Source organism: Sminthopsis crassicaudata, chromosome 4 (assembly GCF_048593235.1).
Source record: "Sminthopsis crassicaudata isolate SCR6 chromosome 4, ASM4859323v1, whole genome shotgun sequence".
Taxonomy (NCBI): Eukaryota; Metazoa; Chordata; class Mammalia; order Dasyuromorphia; family Dasyuridae; genus Sminthopsis; species Sminthopsis crassicaudata.
This window is the reverse complement of record NC_133620.1, coordinates 111118486-111142455: the sequence shown is the minus strand read 5'-3', so window position 1 is coordinate 111142455 and position 23970 is coordinate 111118486. Positions and strand designations below refer to the sequence as shown.

Sequence of the window (23970 nt, the reverse complement as noted above, 5' to 3'; positions counted from 1 at the left end):
ATCTAGGTTATATTGTAACACATGTAAAATGTATGGGATTGCCTGTCATCGGGGGGAGGGAATAGAGGGAGCGGGGAGATAATTTGGAACAATGAATACAAGGGATAATATTATAAAAAATATATATATAATAAAAAAGTATTAATTAAAAAAAAAAAAAGAAAGTATTGGGTTCAGTTCTAAGAGCCACATTGTTAGAGGTCCTTGATAAGCTGGATAGCTTCCAGAGATTGCCAGCCAAGATGGTAAAGGACATCATGTTCGTGCCCATCCGTGATTGTTTGAACAAATTGGTTATATTCTGCCTGAAAAGGACAGATTTTAGGAAAATATCAGAGCACCTTCAAATATATGAAGGGCTGCAATTCAAGACAAACTAACTTGAAACAATAATTAAAAGAGAAAAATGTAAATCTTAGCTGAAGAAAAAACCTTCTTTATAATTTGACTTTTTTGAAAGTAGAATGCATTGGCTTAAAAGTTATTGGCTTCTCACTAGAAGTCTTCAAGAAAAGATTAAAGGATTATTTGAATAGTTTGTTGTCAATTAACAAACATTTATTAAATTCCTAATATGGATAAGGCACTGTGCTAATAGAAATGTTTCTTATTCTGAGATTTGTGAACATTTTTTAAAAATATTTTATTAACTACTTTTTTAATATAATTGGTTTCCTTGGAAATCTTTTATGCATTTAAAAACATTCTTCTAAGAAGAGTTCTATGGGTTTCACCCAATAACCAAAAGAGCTCATGACTCTGAAATAATTATTAAGAAGCCTGAAAAATAAATGTGAAATTTTTGTTCAGGTATGCAATGGACTACTGTAGATGACTTCTAGAGTTGCCTCTGAGTTCTGGGATTCTGTGACTTCCCCAAACAACAATTTAAATCACAGAATTAAAAAAAAAAAAAAAAAAACACCTGGTGCTGGTATAGTACTGTTAATTGTGTGTCATAATATACAACATGTGTGCACAGATGTGTTTGGTAAGAGCTTCTTTGAAATGAGTCCTTAAATTTTAAGATGGTCTATTCTTTATAAGCAAAATTCCCATTAGGCATTTTCCCTAATAGGAAAGTTTTCTTACTCTTCTGAGACCAATATCTATAACCTGACTAAAAAACCTTGGGGAACTACATGTCTAGCATGTCCCCATGAGGCACTGTGTGTACCAGCCACTCTATAAAAAACCACTGTAACTTATTTTCCAAAACTCTCTAAAGTTGTATTTTTAAAGAATTAATGAAGAGCAGATAGTGCAGGAGACCCACTATTTCTCAGACTACTATTAATTCCCAACAAGATTTATAATATCTTGTGTCTATGTATCGTTCTAGCATCTAATGAACTTGAAGCATTTCCCTAAAATGCAAAATAATTAATTCCTAAAGTACCTTTTTCCTTTGATTGTAAATAAAGGCTAACTACATATTTCCCTACTGATATAATAGACAAGAACCCTAAGATAATCAGTAAAACTGAGATTTACTTGAGCAACTAATGCAATAAAAGCTACATTGGAATTGTAGTCAGATGACCAGCATTCAAAACTCATTTCCTAATTGTGTAATTAATGAAAAACCATTTGACCTTATTGGGTCTTGGGTTTTCTCATCTATAAATTAAAAGGCATAAACTAAATGAACTCTTAGATCTCTTTCAGGTGTACATCTTTGAAACTTTTAAGTGATTATATTCCAGTAGAAGTAAGAATATATCTTCATTTTTTTTTTGCATTAAACCAAGATTTGTGATGGACAATGCGATCTGCAACCAGATAAAGAACTACGGAGACTGAATTAGATCAAAGCATAGTATTTTCACATTTTTTTTTTGGTTGCTATCACTTGTTTGGTTATTTTTTTTCTTTTTTTTCCTCATGTTTTTCCCCTTTTCATATGATTTTTCTTATGCAGGATAATGAATATAGGAATGCCTTTTAAAGAATTACACATGTTTAACCTATATCAGATTCCTTGATGTCTTGCTAATTGCTGGGAGGGCAGAAGTAAGGTATGGCGGAAGAAAAATTTGGAACACAAGGTTTTACAAAGGTGAATTTTGAAAACTATCTTTGCATGTATTTGGAAAAAATAAAATACTATTAATTTTTTTTAATTCCATTCATATCTAAAATTAGATGAAAGGTTCAAAGATGCAGATTTAAAATTAAATTTAGGGAGAAAAACTTCCTAACAATTAGGAATAAGCTGCCTCAGGAAGCAATGAGTTTCTAATCTCACTAGAAAACTTCAGCAAATGTTAGATGAATACTTATACAGTATAATATATAAGTATGAATACTTATGCAGTAGAAAGGATTACTTTTTCCTATACAGACTGGACTATGTGGAATCTTGGGATCCTTACAATGTTGAAATTTCTTTGATTCTATGATTACAATTCTAAGAAAAAAGCTGAGAGTGCTATCTTATTAGGAATGATTTTATTGACCCAAAATGAGTAAATTCACTTCAAACTTAGAGAATTATCTCAAATAGTGAGAGATCTTGTCCTCCTAGATACTAAAAGGGGCGATGAAAACAATCAGCTACTGTATTTAATGGCTATAATTTGGAGGTAAGACTGGCAATAATAGTGTATTTTTTATGTATTGAAGTATATGTCTGCAAAACTTACTAGGTTTAGGGATTCTTGAAATGAGACAATGTTTACAAACATACTGTGGAAATTCAACATTAAATCTGGGTAGTGACAGACTAAGTTTCTCTCAAAACAATTTGGTGGTGGTCATAAGGAGTATAACTTGACCTTTTGAATTTTCATTGTGCAGAAAATAACTATCCTCACACACACTTGTGATGTTTTTTCTCTGCAGACTCAAAGTAATTCAAACAATAAATAGCTATTTTCAGAATGGAAATAGTCAAAATGTCTAAGCCCCAAATTTAACCTATAATTATGGTTGAAAATTAGGGTTTCTTTTATTCCAGATTTTCATAGTCACCCAACTTTTGACCTGGCTCATGGGCAAGCAGAGGTATTTCAATTTAGTATGACCTAGAGGTAGAAAGACTGCAGTGAATTTATAATGAAAAGAAGACAATTTGTTCCAAAGAAGAAAATGTAAATAGTATATCTTTTAGTTTTATTGTGCTTTTCACCAGTTACCTCTAGAATCAAGTACAAAATCTTTAAAATGGTATTGAAAACCTTCTACAATCTGGTTCCCACCCACCTTTTCACTCTTAGTTCATATTATAACTTTTCATGGTAGTTTCCATTCCAGTCATATTGCCCTGCTAGTTGTTTTTTTGTTTTGTTTTGGTTTTTTATGTGTTATGCTATGAGACCTGCTGAAGACTTTAACTTTAAAAGACCAAGGTCTCCCATTGTATCCAGGGCCATCTCTAGTCATCCTGATCTATATTTGGCCACTGGACCCAAGAAGGTTCTGAAGGGGAAGGTGAGGCAGGTAACATTGCTCAGTCCTTTCTCACTTAAATCCAATTCACTTGCATGTCATGGCATCATCTCCCTGATGCCATGGAACTATTCAAGAATGAAGGAGAAACAACAACCAATAACAACAATCCCCTTACTCAAAATACAAGTGATCTGTCAAGTCTTGTGTGTATCTCTCCTCATCTCCAAGTCTTGGAATTCCAATGTTCCTTCAAACCATCCTTAGTATCTACATAAAGTCTTTTCTAATTCCTCCTACCATTACTCTGTCTTTAAATATTTGTGTTAACTTCTCTGAGCACATTTTAATTCTCCTTCATGCTCTATGTCTATGTGTGTGTCTCTCACTATCTCTATATCTATCCTTTTATCTCTCATTGTTTCTGTCAGTCTCTCTCTCTCTCTCTCTCTCTCACACACACACACACACACACACACACACACACACACACACACACACACATACAAACACAAACACAAACACACTTATGTCTTAGATTCATGAGGCTAATTTCAATAGTTCAATAAGACCTTGGGTTTTCCTACCCATTCTCCCAAATTTAGCAGTAAATGTTCTCTTAATGGATAGCCAAATGGTAAACATCACTGCCACATCATTAAAAGTTTAAAGCAAAATCCAGCAAACAACTCATGTGTCAGAGTACTAAAGGATTTGAATTCTGATTGCCCAGATTATTGAAGAAAAGGAGCTGTACGGGGTGTGAAAGCTATCAAGGTGCCCTTGGGCATTTCCAGATGAGAGGAACATTCCTTTAGTCTGTAGAGTGTCAGATTTCTTCATGTTGATACAAATTGAAGTATTTATGTGAGGGTCCCAATAGAAATATTTGATATTAGGTTTGATGTTCTAAATAATCTCCACTTCTGATAGATAATTCTCCTTAAGTTTCTGCCTTTCAAATGTTCTTAAGATTTGATTATTACTTGACCAGGATACATATACCTGAGCTCTTAGATGGTCTTTTCTGAGAGTTGCTTAGCCAAGACCCACATATCTAAGTTCTCAATCTTTTATATATGTCATTATACATGAGTAATCTATCTTTGGGACAACTTTCCTTGACATACAGTCAAGACTCTTAAAGATAAATACCTATACCTAAATTCATAGCAGTAAGTGACAGAGGCAAGATTTGAAACCAGGTCTTCTGATCCAAAAATCCAGTGCTATTTCCAATAAAGTACTTTGTTTTAAGGAGAAAACCATGACAGACTGGGAAATAATTAAAATTATAACAGTGATATTGATGACGATGGCAATTATAAACCAACATTTGCTTAGTGTTTTAAAGTTTACAAAGAATTTATGAATATTATTTCATTTTATCTCAACAGTAACAACAATATTTATATAGTGTTTACTGTGTGCTAGCTACTATAATAAGTGCTTACAATTATTATCTTATTTGATCCCCAAGATAACTATAGAAGGAAGGCACTATAATTATTTTAATTTTAAAGATAATTAAATTGAGGCACATAGAAGTTAAAAGAAAAGGTCACATAGCTAATAAATATATAAGGATTTACACTGTTTTTACCAACTACAGATCTAACATTCTGATCACTGTGTCATCTAACTCATTTTAAATAACTCTGAAATTATATTCAGCAACATAAGAAAATTACTTCAGAGTGTATACTCTAATAAACTTGTCATTATTTTTAAATGATTCTAAGAGAAATTACTATTATCTCATTTGCAAAGGTTATAATAATGGGGGAGGGGGAATCAAAGTTCACGGAACTTCTGGGATACAAATTTGTAAAGCTATAGGTGGATATGCTTCCAAAAAATCCAAAAAACTAATAACTCTTAACATTCAAGTAAAAGAATTGCAACTAACCACTCAAAACTTAAGAAAAGAATATTCTAAAATCTCTATTGCACATTTATACTGGTAGATTATAGATAATTATAATAACAACAATAACAGTTCAATTCACAGCTTTGTCTAACTGCCACAAACAGAAATCCACTCAATAGTAACACCTTAGCTGTGAAGTAAGTAATAGAAATCAAAATAAGGCTTTGATTGATGAAAAATAGGTGATCTGGGGGAATCTAGTAGAAGAGAGCTACTTGAGGGGTTATTTAAATTTGGTTTATATTATTCATATCTACAATATAGGTGCTAAAACAGCAGATGCTTAACAAATATTTGTTGTATTTTGTTTTTTAATTTAGAGGTTCAATTTAAAACATTAATGTGATACTATGACTTTTGCCTCATATTGCTATTCCTCAGATAGTCAAGTCAGAATGTTAAATCTTTCCCTAAGATTCTATAATCTGAAATAACATCTACCTAATAGAGAGAAGTCATTGACTAATTATATCTACTTAGGTTGTCAAAAACTCTTCATTTCTAACTCCATGCATTTGCACAAATTATTCTTCTTCCCTAACATATTTTAATCTTCTTCAGCAAATCACTTTTCTTCTCTTGCTTCAAAACTGCTTCCTTATGAAAAGCCATCTCAGCCATGAGCATTCCCAGTACCTACCCACCACGGTTATGTATCTTGCTTGCACTAATTTTATATGATCTTGTGTCCCCTGACTAACATTTTCTAGGACTGTGTAGATATAAAACTTAGTGTTGGGAGATTGACTAATAAAAGCATAAATGCAGAGTGTGTTATGGATAGCTCCTCTATTCCCACATCCACTATGAAATATAGTTCCTTTAGGAGGTGGTACTAGAGATGAAGCCAAATAGATATACTAGAAAGATTTAAAATAAAATAGATGCAGTTTTAGTAGATATTTTGAGATTAAAGTAGGCCATAAAGTAAAGTAGCATGAATTTTCACTCTTTTTTTTTTTAATCTTCACATAGGTTATAGATTTCTTTTTTATGCCAGGATTATTTGTGACTTCAAAATGCATTGCTTAAACCATAAACATCATTAAACAATATGAAAAATAATATGTAAGTATACAAGAGATAGCAATATTTGCTGAAAATACATACAATTATAAATATGGAAATAGTATGAACTCAAAATGATAGAAGGGGGTTCCATACTTTTGCATCAAACAGGAATTAAATAGATTATAACAACAGAGATAGAAACATAAATGAGTTTCCCAAAGTTAAAGGTAAAATAATAATTAAGCCCAGATTTCTTGAGTCTCCAGATCGCTTTTGTGTATTTTTAAAATTTTCTTTTAGCAACTATCTTTTTTCAAGCAATCCTCTCTTATTTAATATCACAGTTCAATTTCCATATCATTTGCAAACATCTATTCTTCTTTCTAAAGTGTGACATTTTGACCAGGAAGTGCAACCCACTGTTGAAGGGGAAACATTTCAAAGAGAAAAGCATTATAATTCACACCACTTTTGCAAAATGAAAATTCATAAGATATTTCCTACCTATGGTCGTAATAACAGTGCCAGCAAAGAAGAAGGAACTTCCCAAGTCCCAGTGACTGATTTGATTGGAGGTGTTTCCTAAAGGTATAATCCCTGCATTTATTGCTTCCACTATTTGCTGCAAGTTTAAAAAGAAACTTGTCAGTATACATGATCATAGGAATTGAGTAGAATATTTTTAAAGAAAAATTAATTACTAGTTACATAAAAAAAATCAGTCCCAAGTTTTACTTTTTAATGTGAATCCTATACAGGTTAGAATAATATTTTATAATGTAAAGTTGTTTTAATTAAATTTATGAAAAGTTATGTTTGATATCAACTAATCATCCAAAACAATGAGAATAGGATAAAATAAATACCATAATGTTGATAGACATTATTAATTGCCTTATTTAATAAATATGAATTTAATAAAGCTTTCCATGTCAGAAACAGCTATAGAGTTTAAATACAAAAGTTGTAAACTACAAATAAGCTTAAATATTAGAGAAGAGAATCCTCTTGAAGAAAATACTTCTTGAGAGTTAACAACTTTCTAACAAGTCTATCAAGTCTGTTTTTATATCTGTATGTGAAGAATGATCATTAATTTAGAACATAACCAATCATATTAAAATAGATTGTAATAAGATAGAAAAGAGAAGAAAACTTTAATCATAGAGTCATTATTGAGTCTAAGTCTAAACTATGATAATCTAGCAAGTCTCAAAGTTCTCATAATTTATGAGTTGTTTTTTTTAAAGGGGCAGTCAGGTTATACCTAGTCTGCAGTCAGAAAGTCTCATGTTCCTGAGTTCAAATATGTCCTCAAACACTTGTTACTTATGTAATCCTAAACAAATCACTTAATCCTCTTTGCCTCTATTTCCTCTTTTGCAAAAGGAGCTAGGGAAGCAAATAGCAAACCATTCCAGCATCTTTTCAAGAAAACCCCAAGTGAGGTCATGAAGAATTGGATATGACTGAAAAACAATTAAACTAGTTTTTTTAAACTTATGGCAATGGGAAATTTACATAGTCTTCATTTAGCAATTTCTATCCAATAAGGTTTGAGTGTCTATTGGAGGGGAAGTGTTATACTAGAAAGCTTAGGAAAATAGGGGAAAATAGAAAACTCAATGACTCCCTTCAAGGAGCAGCCCATTTATGAAGAGAAAGAAGAGAATCATAATGCAATAGGAAAAATATTGGCTTTAGAGTCAGAAGAGCTGGGGTCACATTCTGACTCTGATTTTGGATAAATCACTTTGCTTCTGGGACTTCGCTTTATTCATTTGTAAAATTAAGGAATTGGACTAGATCAGTAGTATCAAACACAGCCAAACTCATATATTTCTTATTGCTGGAAAAAAACATTAAAATATAATAGAGAAATATTTAACAAAATACATAGAAGACAGACAACATTGCATTTTCAAGCTAAAGTGAATGTATGGCCTGCAAAGATCCTTTTGTAGGAATTAATAGCCACCTTTCTATTTGAGTTTGACACCACTAGACAAGATAATTTCAAAGATTCTTTTAACTGTTGATATATGAATTACTTTACTAGCTTTTCCATGCCTAGTTATTCATAACTTTCTTAGCTTCCTCATATGCAAAATCAGGATGACAATACTCTAGCCATGTATCTCAGGGAGTTGTTGGTTATTAAAAGATGTACTATAAAATCTGGAGTTATTATTATCATTCTATTATAATTTACAAAGACCATCCAAAAGCATTCAAAGTACACAACTATGAGGTTATATACATTTTGATAAAAAAATCCATGAATAAAAGACAAAGAGAAAAGGAAAGAGAGGAGTCTAATAATGGTGAAGGTGTAGATTTGGAAATCATCTTCATGTAAACAAAAACTAAATCAATAAAAGTAGAAGAGGTATCCTAGGGAGTAACTCTAAAGGGAGTACACTAAAGAGTCTAACCTAGTGACAGATTATGATTATGTTTCATTTTAGACAATAAATATATTCTTGAAAAGTCATCTGTAAAGCAATTGTCCTCTTTCTAAGCATGAAATCATGCTTTATATATTATCATCAGTGTGAAGAATTCTCTGTGGGAGAATTCCCTCCATCATGAACATCCAATTTCTCTAAGATTAAGTAGGTAAATCATAGAGACTTGCCTAAACTGAGGATCATCCGAAGAATATCAGAGGTGAGATATCAACCTAGCTCTTTCTCATTAATATGTGCATGTTCATGTGTATGCAATATATTAACTTCCCTTGATCCTTTATATTTCTTTAGCTACTACCTCATATCTCTCTTCTTAAATTTCTTTTTTTGAATCTCCCAAGTCTGAATTCAAAGTCTTAATTTTTTCATTACTTGACAACTCCTCAAGTCACTACCATTCGGCTTTTCTCCCACTATTCAAATGACACTGCCATTTAAATCTTAAATTTTTCCACTCACAATCACTTTTCACCTGAGCAGTTTTTTTTTATGTAATCCCAGGCCTAAAGGTATACAAAAGAGGTATACAAATAAAACATTTAATAAATAACAAATCATCATTTCAAGATCCCCATATTAAATTGTGAGACATCATACGTGGTTGTGACCATAGCAGGGATTTAAAGAGTTATCAATGACTTCCTATTGTCAAAGCCAATGCTGCCCCTCCTCTTACTCTAGTCTTCATTTTCTGCATACTGTTGATTATCTATTCCCTGTCATCTTCTCCCAAGGGTAAGCTGATGCCAGCTTAAACTGCTCCAAGAGACAATAATTAAATTTTCAGTGTGAGCATTTACACCTTGAAAATTAGCAAATTCTATAAAACAGGGCTTGATTTATTGTTGATTGTCTAGTCTTGAGAGAGAAGGAGAAAATGTGAATAATATGTAGATTTTACAATCTAGCCAAAATAGACATTTAACTTGTCCTGACCAGCCTATAGATGCCTGTTAGTCACACATAAAACTCCCATCTCCTTTCTCTTCCATCTTCTGCATCTGACTGCTAGAATCCTATTCAACTTCCAAGTCTTGCTTAAAAACCATTTCTTCTTTGATTTTCTAAAACAGAAATTATATATCCATACTTTTAGTTCACAGAACATTCTGGCCCTTTTCTATGTAATTACTCTACTCTATTTTGCATATATATAGTTATTTGGGTACAATATTTTCTTAGTAGATTATATGCTCTTAGAATAAGAAAACTAATTTATCATTGTAGCTCTTTAACAAAATGGCCTTGAACATGATAGAGACTCAATAAGTATTTCCAAAATTTACTAAAGTAAATGGCTGTTTATATATTAATTCACCAGATTTATTTGTAATTCTAGTAATAATAAGTAAACAGCAAATTATTTTGATAGGCTTTTTTTTTCTGACTAGTGCTATATCTTTCTGAAACCTCAATGCATTGACTTGTTGCGGGTTTATGACAACATAAAAGTGTGTGTAAATCACATATGCTTCTGAAATTTAGTCATCTCACAAGAATCAATCAATACATACATATGCATTAATTTCTTATTATGTATGTTTCTATGTTTCAAACATTGTGGTAAGCCCTTGATACAATGACAAAAGTAAAACAAGTCTCTACCCTAAATGAGACTGCAATCTCTTTTAATATATATGCTATTAAGTATAAAAACTATGTACAAAGAAAATACCAAGGAATTGGGAGAAATACATGAGGCTCTAGCAACTGGCATATGAAGACAACCCTCATTTAGGAGGTATGTAGAATGTTTAAGCTTTGAAAGACTCCAAGAATTTTAAGAGATGGAGGCGAGAAGGGTATATATTTTAGCTTATGCAAAGGGAAAAAAAGATAGGAAATAGGAAATAATGCATATAGAACAGCAAAAAATCATAGAAGACAGAAAGTGGAATAATTTATAAAAAGCCTGGAAAGATATGTTGGAGCGAGATTGAGAAGGCCTTTCTAAATGCCAGAATAATCTGTATTTGCTTGTAGGGATAACAGGAAGCCATTAGAGTATTCAGAAGAGTTCTTGTGTTTTTAAAAAAATCACTTTGGCAAATATGTGGTGGATAGGTTGTAGAGGGAGAGATGTCAGATAAGAAGACCAGTTAGGAAGTTATTGAAATAGTAAGGGAAAGAGGCACTGAGGGCTTGGAATAAGGGGTTGATGTCTAGGTAAAGAAAAGGAGATGCATATAAGTGATGCTGAGAAGGTTAAGGTCAATAAATTAAGCATCTGATTGGAAATGTGTCACAAGGGAAAAGAAAAGCATTTAGAATAATTATGGTGCTACAAGATTGGTGATTGAAAAAATGGTATTTAACAGAAATAGGGAAATTTGGAAATGGCTTAGGTTTAAGATTGTATATCAATGAGCTCATGTTCAATACATGGTTATATTTGACAATAAGAGTATAATCAGGGACTTCTGGCCAAGATGGTGGAGGACATACACATCTGCTTAAGCTCAAATTTTCTTTCAGAATAATTTATTTCACGACAAGTCTTGGAATTAGTGCTTGACTGAATAAAACCACAAATAATTACCAAGAGAAGATATCCTCAAAACTCACCAGAAAAGATATGTTTTTGCTCGCAGGTGAGGACAGTTTTAGATTGGGCACAAACTGAGGGCAAGCAGCAGCAGCACAGTAGAGTAAGGTAGGCAGCTCACAGCCAAGCAGACCAAGCTAGCATCAATCAAGACCTGGCCACATCCACCTACAGTGACTCAGCATGCTCTCAGAGTCTCAGAACACAGATGCAGTGCAGCCATTGCTGTCCTGCGAGTGCCTTGCTGCTGGCCCCTGCAGTCTGTAGAGGAAGCTAGATAATAACATCCAGCTCCCCCACAAAAAAAAAGCAGACCATTTCTTTTTCTTGTTAGTGTGTTTTCTTTGACTCTTCTTTGACAAAATGAGCAAAAAATTAAAGTGCCCTCTAACTATTGATAGCTTCTATATGGATAGAGAGCAGACTTTAAACACTAAGGAGACTAAAAACAGACTATCTCCAGATGAATCCCCAAAGAAAGAAATCATCTGGTCCTCATCACACAAGATTCTTATAGAAGAAATTAAAAAGGCTCTCACAAGAGAGCTAGAAGAAAAATGGGAAAAGGAAAGGGAAGCTTGGCAAGAGAGTTGGATAAATCACCCCACTCATTTAAAGATAGAGTGTACAAAGAAATCAAATCCCTAAAAAACAGAATTAGTGAGTTGGAAAAAGGAAATAGCTCTCTAAAAATAAAATTGGCAAAATGGAAAAAAAATTCCATAGAACAAAACAACTCATTTAAAAACTAAATTGGACAATTAGAAAAAGATATTTTTAAAAGTGAGTGAAGAAAATACTTCATTGAAAATTAGAATCTAACAAATGGAATTGAATGACTCAAGGAGATACCAAGAATCAGTAAAGCAAAACCAAAAAAAAAAAAGAAAGAAAGAAAGAAAGAAAGAAAGAAAGAAAGAAACAATGGGAAAAAATGTCAAATACTTTCTTGGGACAACAACAATACTTTCTTGGAAAATAGATCCAGGAGAAACAATCTGAGAATTATTGGACTCCCTGAAAAAATGTGATGAAAAAAAGAGCCTGGACACTATTTTCCAGGAAATTATCAAAGAGAACTGCCCAGATGTTTTAGAAACAGAGGGTAAAATAGAAATTGAAAGAATTCATTGATCACCTACTGAAAGGGACCCTAAAGTAAAAACACCAAGAAATATAGTGGCCAAATTCCAGAATCATCAGATGAAGGAAAAAATATTGCAAGCTGCTAAAAAAAATCAATTCAAATATGGATGAGCCACAATAAGGATTACACAGGATCTAGTAGCATCCACATTAAAGGATCAAAGGGCCTGGAATATGATATTCCAAAAGGCTAAGGAAATTGGTATGCAGCCAAAAATAACTTATCCAGCAAAAATGAGCATCTTTTTCCAGGGAAGAAGATGGACATTCAATGAAATAAGTGAATTTCATCTATTCTTGATGAAAACACCAGATCTAAACAAAAAGTTTGATCTACAAATATAGAACTCAAGAAAAACCAAAAAAGGTAAAAAGAAATCTTGGGAACTTTATTTCTTCTATAAAGATATATAAAGAACACATGTATACATTGTTCTAGAAACTAAAGGTGGGAAAAAAAATTGTACCCAGAAAAGGGTAAAGTGGGGGTACTACATCTCACAAAGAGGCAAAGGAAACCTAATATATCTGAGAGAAAGAATGGAGGGGGATGAATATATTGTGTATTGTACTGCCAACAGAATTGGCTTAAAGAGAAAAATATTAGAAATATTTGAATTATGGTGAAACTTCTCCCACCTCATTGAAAAAGTGAGGAAAAGTGAAAAGGGAAGGAGTAAGCTAAACCAAAGGGAATACAGAAATTGTGAGGAAAAGGGAAAAGATAGGGGAGGAACTTTAAGATGGGGGAGGGATACTAAAAAGGGAGGGCTTTGAGAAGCAAGTGGTGCTCATAAGTTTAATACTGGGGAGGGGGATAAGGGGGAAAGAAATGAGAAAAGCATAAGCAGGAGTTAACAAGATGGCAAGTAATACAGAATTGGTAATTTTAACTATAAATGTGAATGGGAAAACTCCTCCATAAAGAAGAAGCAGTTAGAGACTGGATTAAAAGCCAGAATCCTACAATATGTTGTTTGTAGGAAATATACCCAAAGCAGGGTGATACTTACAGAGTAAAGGTGAAAAGGTCGGAGCACAATCCACTATGCTTCAGGTGAAGTAAAAAAAAGCAGGGATAGCAATCCTGATCTCAGATCAAGCAAAAGTAAAAATTTATCTAATTAAAAGAGATAAGGAAGGGCACTATATCTTGCTTTAAAGGATAGCATAGATAATGAAGCAATATCAATATTAAACATATATGTACCAAGTGGTATAGCATTTAAACTCTTAAAAGAAAAATTATGAGAGCTGCAAGAAGAAATAGACAGCAAAACTATAATAGTGGGAGATCTCAGAATTAGATAAATCAAACCACAAAATAAATAAGAAAGAAGTCAAAGAGATAAATAGAATACTAGAAAAAATTAGATATGATAGATCTTTGGAGAAAACTAAATGGAGACAGAAAGGAGTATACTTTCTTCTCAGCAGTTCATGGAACCTATACAAAAACTGACCATTTATTAGGACATAAAAACCTCAAACTCAAATGCAATAAGGTAGAAATAGTAAAAGGATCCTTTTCAGACCACGATGCAATGAAAATTACATTCAATAAAAAGCCAGAGAAAAATAGACCAAAAAATAATTGGAAACAAAATAATCTCATACTAAAGAACAATTGGGTTAAACAGCAAATCATAGTCATAATTAATAACTTCACCCAAGAAAATGACAATAATGAAACATCATACCAAAATGTGTGGGATGCAGCCAAAGTGGTAATGAGGGGAAATTTCATAACTCTAGAGGCCTACTTGCATAAAATAGAGAAAGAGAAGATTAATGAATTGGGTTTGCAACTAAAAATTCTAGAAAAAGAACAAATTAAAAACCCCCAGTCAAACACTAAACTTGAAATTCTAAAAATAAAAGGAGAGATCAATAAAAATGAAAGTAAAAAAAAAACAACTAACTGAATTAATTAATAAAACTAAAAGTTGGTTCTATGAAAAAACCAACAAAATAGACAACCCTTGGTAAATCTGATTTTAAAAAAGGAAAGAAGAAAATCAAATTGTTATTCTTAAAAATGAAAAGGAGAATTTGCCACTAATGAAGAGGAAATTAAAGCAATAATTAAGAGTTACTTTGCCCGACTTTATGCCAATAAATTCGATAACTTAAATGAAATGGAAGAATAACTTCAAAAATATAGCTTGCCTAGATTAACAAAAGAAGAAAATAGTCTAAAGAGTCCCATTTTAGAAAAAGAAGTAGAACAAGCTATTAACCAACTCCCTAAGAAAAAACCCTCAGAAACAGATGGATTTACAAGTGAATTCTACCAAACATTTAAAGAAAAATTAATTCCAATGCTATATAAAGTATTTTTTAAAATAGGGATTGAAGGAGTCCTACCAAATTCCTTTTATGACACAGACATGGTACTGACATCTAAATCAGGTAGGTTGAAAACTGAGAAAGAAAATTATAGACCAATCTCCCTAATGAATATTGATTCCAAAATCTTAAATAAAATATTAGCAAAAAGATTACAGAAAATCATCCCCAGGATAATACACTATGGCCAAGTAGGATTTATTCCAGGAATGCAGGGCTGGTTTAATATTAGGAAAACTATTAGTATAATTGACCATATTAATAATCAAATTAATAAAAACCATATGATCATCTCAATAGATGCAGAAAAAGCATTTGATTAAATCCAACATCCATTCCTAATAAAAACTCTAGAGAGGATAGGAATAAATGCACTTTTTCTTAAAATAGTCAGGAGCATATATTTAAAACCATCAGTAAGCATCATATGTAATGGGGGAAAACTGGAATCTTTCCCAGTAAGATCAGGAGTGAAATAAGGTTGCCCACTATCACCATTATTATTCAATGTTGTATTAAAAAATGCTAGCCTTGGCAATAAGAGCAGAAAAAGAGATTAAAGGAATTAGGGTAGGCAATGAGGAAACCAAACTATCACTCTTTGCAGATGATATGATGGTATAATTAGAGAACCCCAGAGAATCTACTAAAAAGCTATTAGAAATAATTCATAATTTTAGCAAATTTTCAGGATACAAAATAAATCCACATAAATCCTCAGGATTTTTATACATCACCAACAAAATCCAACAGCAAGAAATACAAAGAGGAATTCCATTCAAAATAACTGTCGATAGCATAAAATATTTGGGAATCTATCTATCAAAGGAGAGTCAGATTTAAATAATTGGAAAAATATTAAGTGCTCTTGGATAGGCCAAGTGAATATAATAAAGATTACAATACTCCCTAAACTAATCTATTTATTTAGTACCATACCAATCAGACTCCCAAAAAACTATTTTAATGACCTGGACAAAATAACAACAAAATTCATATGGAAGAACAAAAGGTAGAGAATTTCAAGGGAATTAATGAAAAAAAAAATCAAATGAAGGTGGCCTAGCTGTACTTGATCTAAAATTATATTATAAAGCAGCAGTTACTAAAACCATTTAGTACTGGCTAAGAAATAGATTAGTTGCTCAATGGAATAGGTTAGGTTCACAAGATAAAATAGTCAATAACTATAGCAATCTGGTGTTTGACAAACCCAGAGATCCTAACTTTTAGAATAACAATTCATTATTTGATGAAAACTACTAGAAAAACTGGAAATTAGTATGGAAGAAATTAGGCATGGACCCACATTTTACACCATATACCAAGATAAGATCAAAATGGGTCCATGATTTAGGTATAAAGAACGAGATCATAAATAAATTAAAGGAACATAGGATAGTTTACCTCTCAGACTTGTGGAGGAGGAAGGAATTTATGACCAAAGAAGGACTAGAGATCATTATTGATCACAAAATAGAAAATTTTTATTACATCAAATTAAAATGCCTTTGTACAAACAAAACTAATGCAAACAAGATTAGAAGGGAAGCAACAAACTGGGAAAACATTTTTACAGTTAAAAGTTCTGATAAAGGCCTGCCTCATTTCCAAAATATATAGGGAATTGACTCCAATTTATAAAAAATCAAGTCATTTTCTAATTGATAAATGGTCAAAGGATATGAACAGATGATTTTCAGATAATGAAATTGAAGCTATGTCTACTCATATGAAAGAGTGTTCCAAATCACTATTGATCAGAGAAATGCAAATTAAGACAACTCTGAGATATCACTACACACCTGTCAGATTGGATAAGATGACAGGAAAAAATAATGATGAATGTTGGAGGGGATGTGGGAAAACTGGGACACTGATGCATTGTTGGTGGAGTTGTGAAAGAATCCAACTGTTCTGGAGAGTAATTTGGAACTATGCCCAAAAAGTTATCAAAATGTGCATACCCTTTGACCCAGCAATGCTACTACTGGGCTTATATCCCAAGTAAATACTAAAGAAGGGAAAGGGACTTGTATGTGCCAAAATGTTTGTGGCAGCCCTTTCCTTAGTGGCTAGAAACTGGAAAAATGAATGGATGTCCATCAATTGGAGAATGGTTGGGTAAATTATGGTATATGAATGTTATGGAATATTATTGTTCTGTAAGAAATGATCAACAGGAGGAATACAGAGAGGCTTGGAAAGACTTACATCAACTGATGCTGAATGAAACGAGCAGAACTAGGGGATCATTATACACTTCAACAAGGATACTGTATGAGGATGTATTCTGATGGAAGTGGATATCTTCAACATAAAGAAGAGCTAATCCAATTCCAATTGATCAATGATGGACAGAATCAGCTACATCCAGAAAAGAAACACTGGGAAATGAGTGTAAACTGTTTGCATTTTTGTTTTTCTTCCCAGGTTATTTTTACCTTCTGAATCCAATTCTCCCTGTGCAACAAAAGAACTGTTTGGTTCTACACACATATATTGTATCTAGAATATACTATAACATATTTAATATGTATAAGACTATTTGCTATCTAGTAAAGAGGGTGGAAGGAAGGAAGGGAAAAGTCGGAACAGAAGTGAGTGCAAGCAATAATGTTGTAAAAAATTACCCAAGCATCTATTCTTTCAATAAAAAGTTATAATAAAAAAAAGTGTAATCAAATTTCTTCATTAATGAATTTGATGATATCTTGGATATTTTCTCATATTCTCATCTTTAGATATAATAAAGGCATGCTGAATTTTAGATAGACTATACAGAATTAAGACCTGAGATTACACACACACACACACACACACACACACACACACACACACACACACACACCCATCTATGTGTGTATATACTTTTATGTATGTCCACACATATACATATATATTTTTTCTACCTTGGTTCAAAAAACCTATTATTTTCCTCAACTATGTGCCAAATGTCATCAGAAGATATATAGTTCCAAGAAAGAAATAAAAGTAGGTCCTAAAGTCACATTTCCCACTAAAAATTCATGACTGAAGGACCTTTATATAAGTGATATATGCATATATATATATATCTATATAGATAGATATATAGACATATCTATCTATCTATATATCTATATCTATATATCAATTTTTAGATATATAGATATAGATATATATAACTGTAATTATCCTATATTTTCAGCTACATTTTGGTAATCATGCAACTTTGTCCATCCTGGCCTTTCCCTCACCCATAACTAAATTCTTCACCTATAAGTTACATTTGGCTTTTCATTTGTCTTCCTACACAGGTTATTACATGAATGGAGAGAGAAAAAATAGTGATGAATTTGTGTAATTTCTAAAGTTGAGAAACTATATGTAGATTCTGAGTAAGAGTCATGTTTTCAAAATTTATCTGTATGATGTTATGTAAATCAGACAGTCGGTATGTGCTAACTTTTTTTTTTTCAGGATAGGGATAGAAGATTCAGGAGACATAATTGTCACTGTTTCTAAGAGAACAGTTTGGATGAAAATAAAACCTTTTTTTTCTTAAAAGGCTTTGAAAACTCTTAGATGGCCTCCCAAATAAAATACAACTCATCCTGACTACACGTTTCAACATTTCCTATCAAAATGAAAAAATTTTAATGTAAAAACTATTGCATTATCTTCCAAGAGAAAGATTCTCTTGCTTTTATTCTTTGAAAGGCAACTGTAGAATTAAGTCTTCCTTGCTCCTTCATCTCTCTCCCTCTTGTCACAGCCTTCCAAAGTTAATTTTTGCATTAGCTAATGAACTAATGCATCCTATGCATTTTCTTCTATTTTTAGAAAGTGTGAATTTATTATCCACATGTAAAAACAATGATTCAATACTAAATTAAAAAATGTAACAGAGATGGAGGCTCCCATAGATTTTAAAAAGAGGGAATCAATAAACTTGTATTTTTTATATGTATTTTGATAATTATATTTCAATACAAATTAATTTCTTTGTAATTTTATGTGATTTGTTTTGTGTTTTTGAAAACATTATTCTGAGAAGGGGTCTATGTGTTCTTTTTCTCTTGCCTCAGCATTTTTACTGGCTGTCTCCTATGCCTGAAACACTCTCCTTTCTTAGCACTTCCTTATGGTCTCCTCCAGGTCTCAGCTAAAATCTCATCTTTAAAAAAAAAAAAAAAAAAAAAACTCTTCCTGATCCTTGCAATGCTAGTGCCTTTCCTCAATTACCTCTAATTTTTCTTGTCTGTTTCTTATTTATACAGTTATTAACATAGATTCTTCCCATTAGACCATGAGTTGCTTAAAAGCAGGAAATGTCTTTTTCCTTTCTTTGTAAACCAAGTAGTTAGCATACTACCTGACACATAGAAGGCACTTAATAAATGCTTATTGATCTACAATTAAAAAATGTCTTTCAGTTTACTCTAAAGTAGAATTTGAGTTATATTTTACAAAATAAGGAATGTTTGTTAGTGGAAAGTTGTCCTTAATTTGAAAGGATTTCATGGTTTTCCCCTTCCCCAATTCCCACTTTCTTTGTATATATCTTATATGTATTTACTTTTATATGTTGTCTTTCCCATTAGAATGTGATCTTCTTCTTGGCTTATTTTTGTCTTTTCTTATATTTCTAGTATTTCATGTTGTGTCTAGTACATAGTAAAGCTCTTAAAAATTTTGACTGCTTATCTGCCTCAGTTAGAAGGTCTGGATTCAAATTACAATCATCATTCCATCTCTCATCTACCATTGCCTAAAATACACTTTCCTCTCTGTCTCATAAAGCCCATCTTTTCATTCAAGACATAATTGAAATACAGTTTTCTATATGGGGTTGTTTGATTTCTTCAATTGCTAAGGATTTTTATTTCTAATTATTTTGTGTTTGTTCTCATTAATCTTAGTGCAGTTTTAAGCTTTAATAAGCTTCAAATTTATAATATATACACATACACATTCTAATATATTAGAATGTAGTCTTTTTGAGAAAAAGTTGTTTCACTTTTTGAAAATCAGTGCCTGGAACATAATAACAACTCAATAAATTCTTATTGATAGATTGACTGCCATTTCACTTATTATCTATGTGTAACTGAGGGAATAAATTTCAGAGTGATTAAGAATTAGAAGAAGCAGGATTTGGCAACTGATTATGTTTGGTAAGTGAGGAAGAAGAAAGAATTAAAAATGAAATAATTCCACCTGAAGTTATTTTTCAAGGTATCAATTAATAAAATTTATTAATAGTAAAAACCTTTTTTTAATGACTAAAGGGAAAATCACAGCAATGTAAAATGAGCCTTATATGAAATTTTTATCTGAAATTGCATGTGATATAGTTTCTTGACGGGGCTGAAGGTAGGATTAAAGGGAGAGAATCTGGAACTCAAAAGTTTTAAAAATAAATGTAAAAAATTGTCTTAAATGTAACTGGGGAAATATTAAATAAATAAATTTAAATTTTTTTAAAAAGTAGAAAAAAGGAAATCGCATATAAAAAATCTTTTTCAGCAATATATTTCAAGAGATAAACATTAGTATTCTTCCCACTGATATAGAATGAAACTTTTTGGGTTAAAAATTACTGTGATCAACAAGATATCAAGCTCAAACTATGAGTCTCTGAAGGGGTAAACTTTTCAGAATTAAGTCTCTGAATGACAGATATTATTGAATCCATCTCTGAAGCTTTTCTGGCTTAGTAGGAGGATTGACCAGAGCTTCTGCTTTACTGGCATGTCTTTATATCATAAGAACAATAATAGATGCCGTTTGTATATCTAATGAGAAAACTGGGACCCAGGCAGCTTCATTGACTTGCCCCTTGTCACACAACCAGTAAGCATCAAAGAACTGTGAAAGCAATGACTTGTAAAGAAATAAAAGCAATGGATAGAGAAAGATATTGGACTTGAGGAAAGAAGAGAAGGAAACTAAAGCTACAGAAAATGACCTGGAGTCACAGTGTTAATTTATTCATCAGTCAAACTAAATGTACCACTTTCCTCCAAATTCATTCTATGATTTTTGGCTGCTGGAAAGATCTTCAATGTCACCCACCCATCTGTGGGAACCCTATAGATTCTTTAAGACCAGGTGGAAATGCCACATTTTCAATGAAGTATTCTTTGATTGTCCTTCCATATAGCTATCACCAATAAGAAATATTCTACCTTTTTCTGAATGATGAGACTTCATTATATTTGACTAGTGTTCCAAATACTTTCTAATCAGACAGATGATGGGCAACCATCTCTTCCCTACTTTCCAACTTCTTGCTCTTAGAACTGTAATCAAATCAATGATACCACTGCTTCTTAAAAGGGCAGATCAATTGACTGTTCTATCATTCAAGTTAACATCCCTTAACTTTAGTGGACCAAAATTCTCTTTCCTGATTATCATTTCCTGATATATGTTTTCTCCCAGAATTATTAGGTAAGTTTCTTGGAGACACAGTGTTCCTTGTTTTTGTGTTTCTTTTCTCAGAACACAGCATAGTATCTAATATATAATAAGTACTTTCTAAAAGTTATTCATTCAATCAGTTTATTTCTCTAATTTGGTAAAGCATCTGTGTGCCCTCTTATCAATCAATCAAAAAAGCACCAAAGTGGTGGCCTCATGAATGGAACAAAGGGGGAGGATAACCTATGGAGGTTAAATTGACATGGTTTGGAAACTGAATGAATAGGTAGGATAAGAAAGAGTGAGGAGTCAAAGATAATGGCAAAGTTGCAAATCCAAAAGATAAGGAAAGAATGCCACTTTTTATTTTGCATTATTGATATTTGTATCCCACTCTTTTCTTAAACATGGTGAGCTAAAATGAATACTGAAATTAGAATCTAGACCTGGGTCACATCCAGATTCTACTTGATCATATGTGCAAAGGTCTGTGAACTGCTATTATTTCAACCTTTTCAGGTCAGGGAACATCTAACTAGTCTTTATATCAAAGCCCAGTGTTTGGCATTGTGCACAAAATAGGTACTTATTTTATTGAAATGATTAAGGTGTTAGTGGCAAATATAGTAAACAGAGCTGAGATCTAGGCTCAATTCAAATCAATAAGCAATAATTAAGTCAAGTCAAACAAGCATTTATTCAGTACTATGTACATTAGTTAAGAATTTGTGCACCAAGATGCTAATTATGCAGCAGTCATTCTGCTAGGAGCTAGAGATACCACAACAAAAAGAGAACAATCTTCATTCTTTCACTCTAATGACAGAAACAATCATGCACAAGTAAATAAATGCAAAATATATACAAGGAAATAGGGAGAAAAAGATTTGGGGAAAATGTCAACATCTATATTTATCAGGAAAGGCCACAACTAGGAAGTAATATTTGAAGGAAAATTGGGATCCCAAGATGCTAGATTATGTGGGGAGAGTCTATTAGGTATGTGGGGCAATCTGTGAAAAATCAAGGATTTTTGAAACAATGTTAAGCAGCTGGTCAAGTTTACCTGGATTGTAGCATGATTAAGAATAGTAATGGGAAATCAATCTAAATTAGTTCAACCAGGTTATAAAGACCTTTAAATGACAAACAGAAGTATTTGGATTTTATCCTACTAGCAATAAGGAGTTTTGTCACTGAAGTTTGTCAGATATGCAGTTTGGAAATACATATTTTATAGCTATGTGAATAATATATCAGAGAAGGAAGATATTGGGGGCAAAAAGGAATCAAATTGGAAGCTATGGCCACAATACAACCAAAAGAGATATGTGCAAGAACTAGATGGTGGCTGAACTAGGTGAATGAAGAGAAGGAGAAGGAAGCAGGACATAGTAGAGGTAGAATCAACTATCTAAGAAATTTGTCCTTTTCATGCCTCTGTTTCCAGTGCCTAACAAAGTAGGTCTTTGTTATATGCTAGTTGCTGACTGCAAAAGATTAGATAATCTTTAAGGTTCTTCCCAACTTTAAATTTATATTGTTCTGGCATATGTGTATTTTCTTGAATACTCCAAATTCAATATATTCTATTTAGAAATAAGCACATTTTGGCTACTTTTGCCACTCTTGACCTTTCAATTATACAAATGATAGAAACCTTTAATAATTTGTGTGATTTCCCTTGTTTATTTCTGAATATAGGGCTGTTAATTCTAGAAATCTAAATCCATTTATGTTGATCATTCCATGTCTTTGCTGTGATTTCATTGCTCTAATTTTAGGAACATATGAATAAATATTTAGAAAATGTTTTTATTCTTCAATAGCAAGACCCATTGTCATGTCTTTTTCAAAATATGTACTGACCTGAAAATTAATTAGAAGTCATAACAGCTCCCAGTTATATAGCAGGTCAAAGTTTAGAAAGCAACTTTCTTCTTTACAAATATTATAGTCTTTATGATTCTCCCTATTTTTCATATAGTTAAACTTGAAGTCAGAGAAAAGCAAGTGTCAGAAGCAGAATTTGAAACTGCATCTTCTGACTTCAAGTTCAGAGCAAAAGCCAGTATACCTATTGGTTAATGCTCAATACAAACTATATTATATTACATATGTATATATGTGATTCTTTTCATCATACTTTAAGTTACAATCTTGAGTTCGTTTTTTTGCCTTGAAAATTTGTTTTTGCTAGTACTTAAAAATTCTCAATCAAACACAACCATCTTTATATGACTTCAGAAGAAAAAAAAAATCATATTCCATATAACTGCCTTTCATTTATTTAATATTTATTCTAAATATGTTTGCATAGCTACTAACTATTCCTCTCAAAAGAATACAGATTCTGGAGATTAGGAACTTTCCATTTTTCTTTGTATTTATATCTTCCATACCTAGCACAATGCCTGACACATAATAAGTTTATATTTTGTACTTTTTTAAATTGATCAATACCAATATTTAATTGATTAATACCAATAGTCAGGACAGTTACTAAATAAAAAGAAAATCTTTAGTAAAAACAAAAATAACAAAAACAAAAAACAGATTTGATTCTTCCTTTTTAATTTAATGCAATAGTCATTTATTAAGTGACCATTATAAGTACTCCAGAAAGTAAGGGACTTTCTGGATCATGATGTCAAAGCATTTATACTTTGAAAACTGAACCCCTTTTTTAAAAGACCCCTGAAAAACTACTGTCTCAAACA

The 23970-nt window shown here is 32.0% G+C and overlaps 1 protein-coding gene across 6 annotated transcripts in view; it reads right to left on the bottom strand.

The window, feature by feature from the left end:
- KCNK2 (potassium two pore domain channel subfamily K member 2) overlaps positions 1-23970 on the bottom strand; it is a 269015-nt gene that overhangs the window by 115432 nt on the left and 129613 nt on the right. For all 6 annotated transcript variants that reach the window (XM_074309154.1, XM_074309152.1, XM_074309156.1 and 3 more), the window contains exon 3: positions 6836-6953. In XM_074309154.1, coding sequence (XP_074165255.1) covers positions 6836-6953 — 118 coding nt within the window. The remainder of the gene's footprint in view (positions 1-6835; positions 6954-23970) is intronic.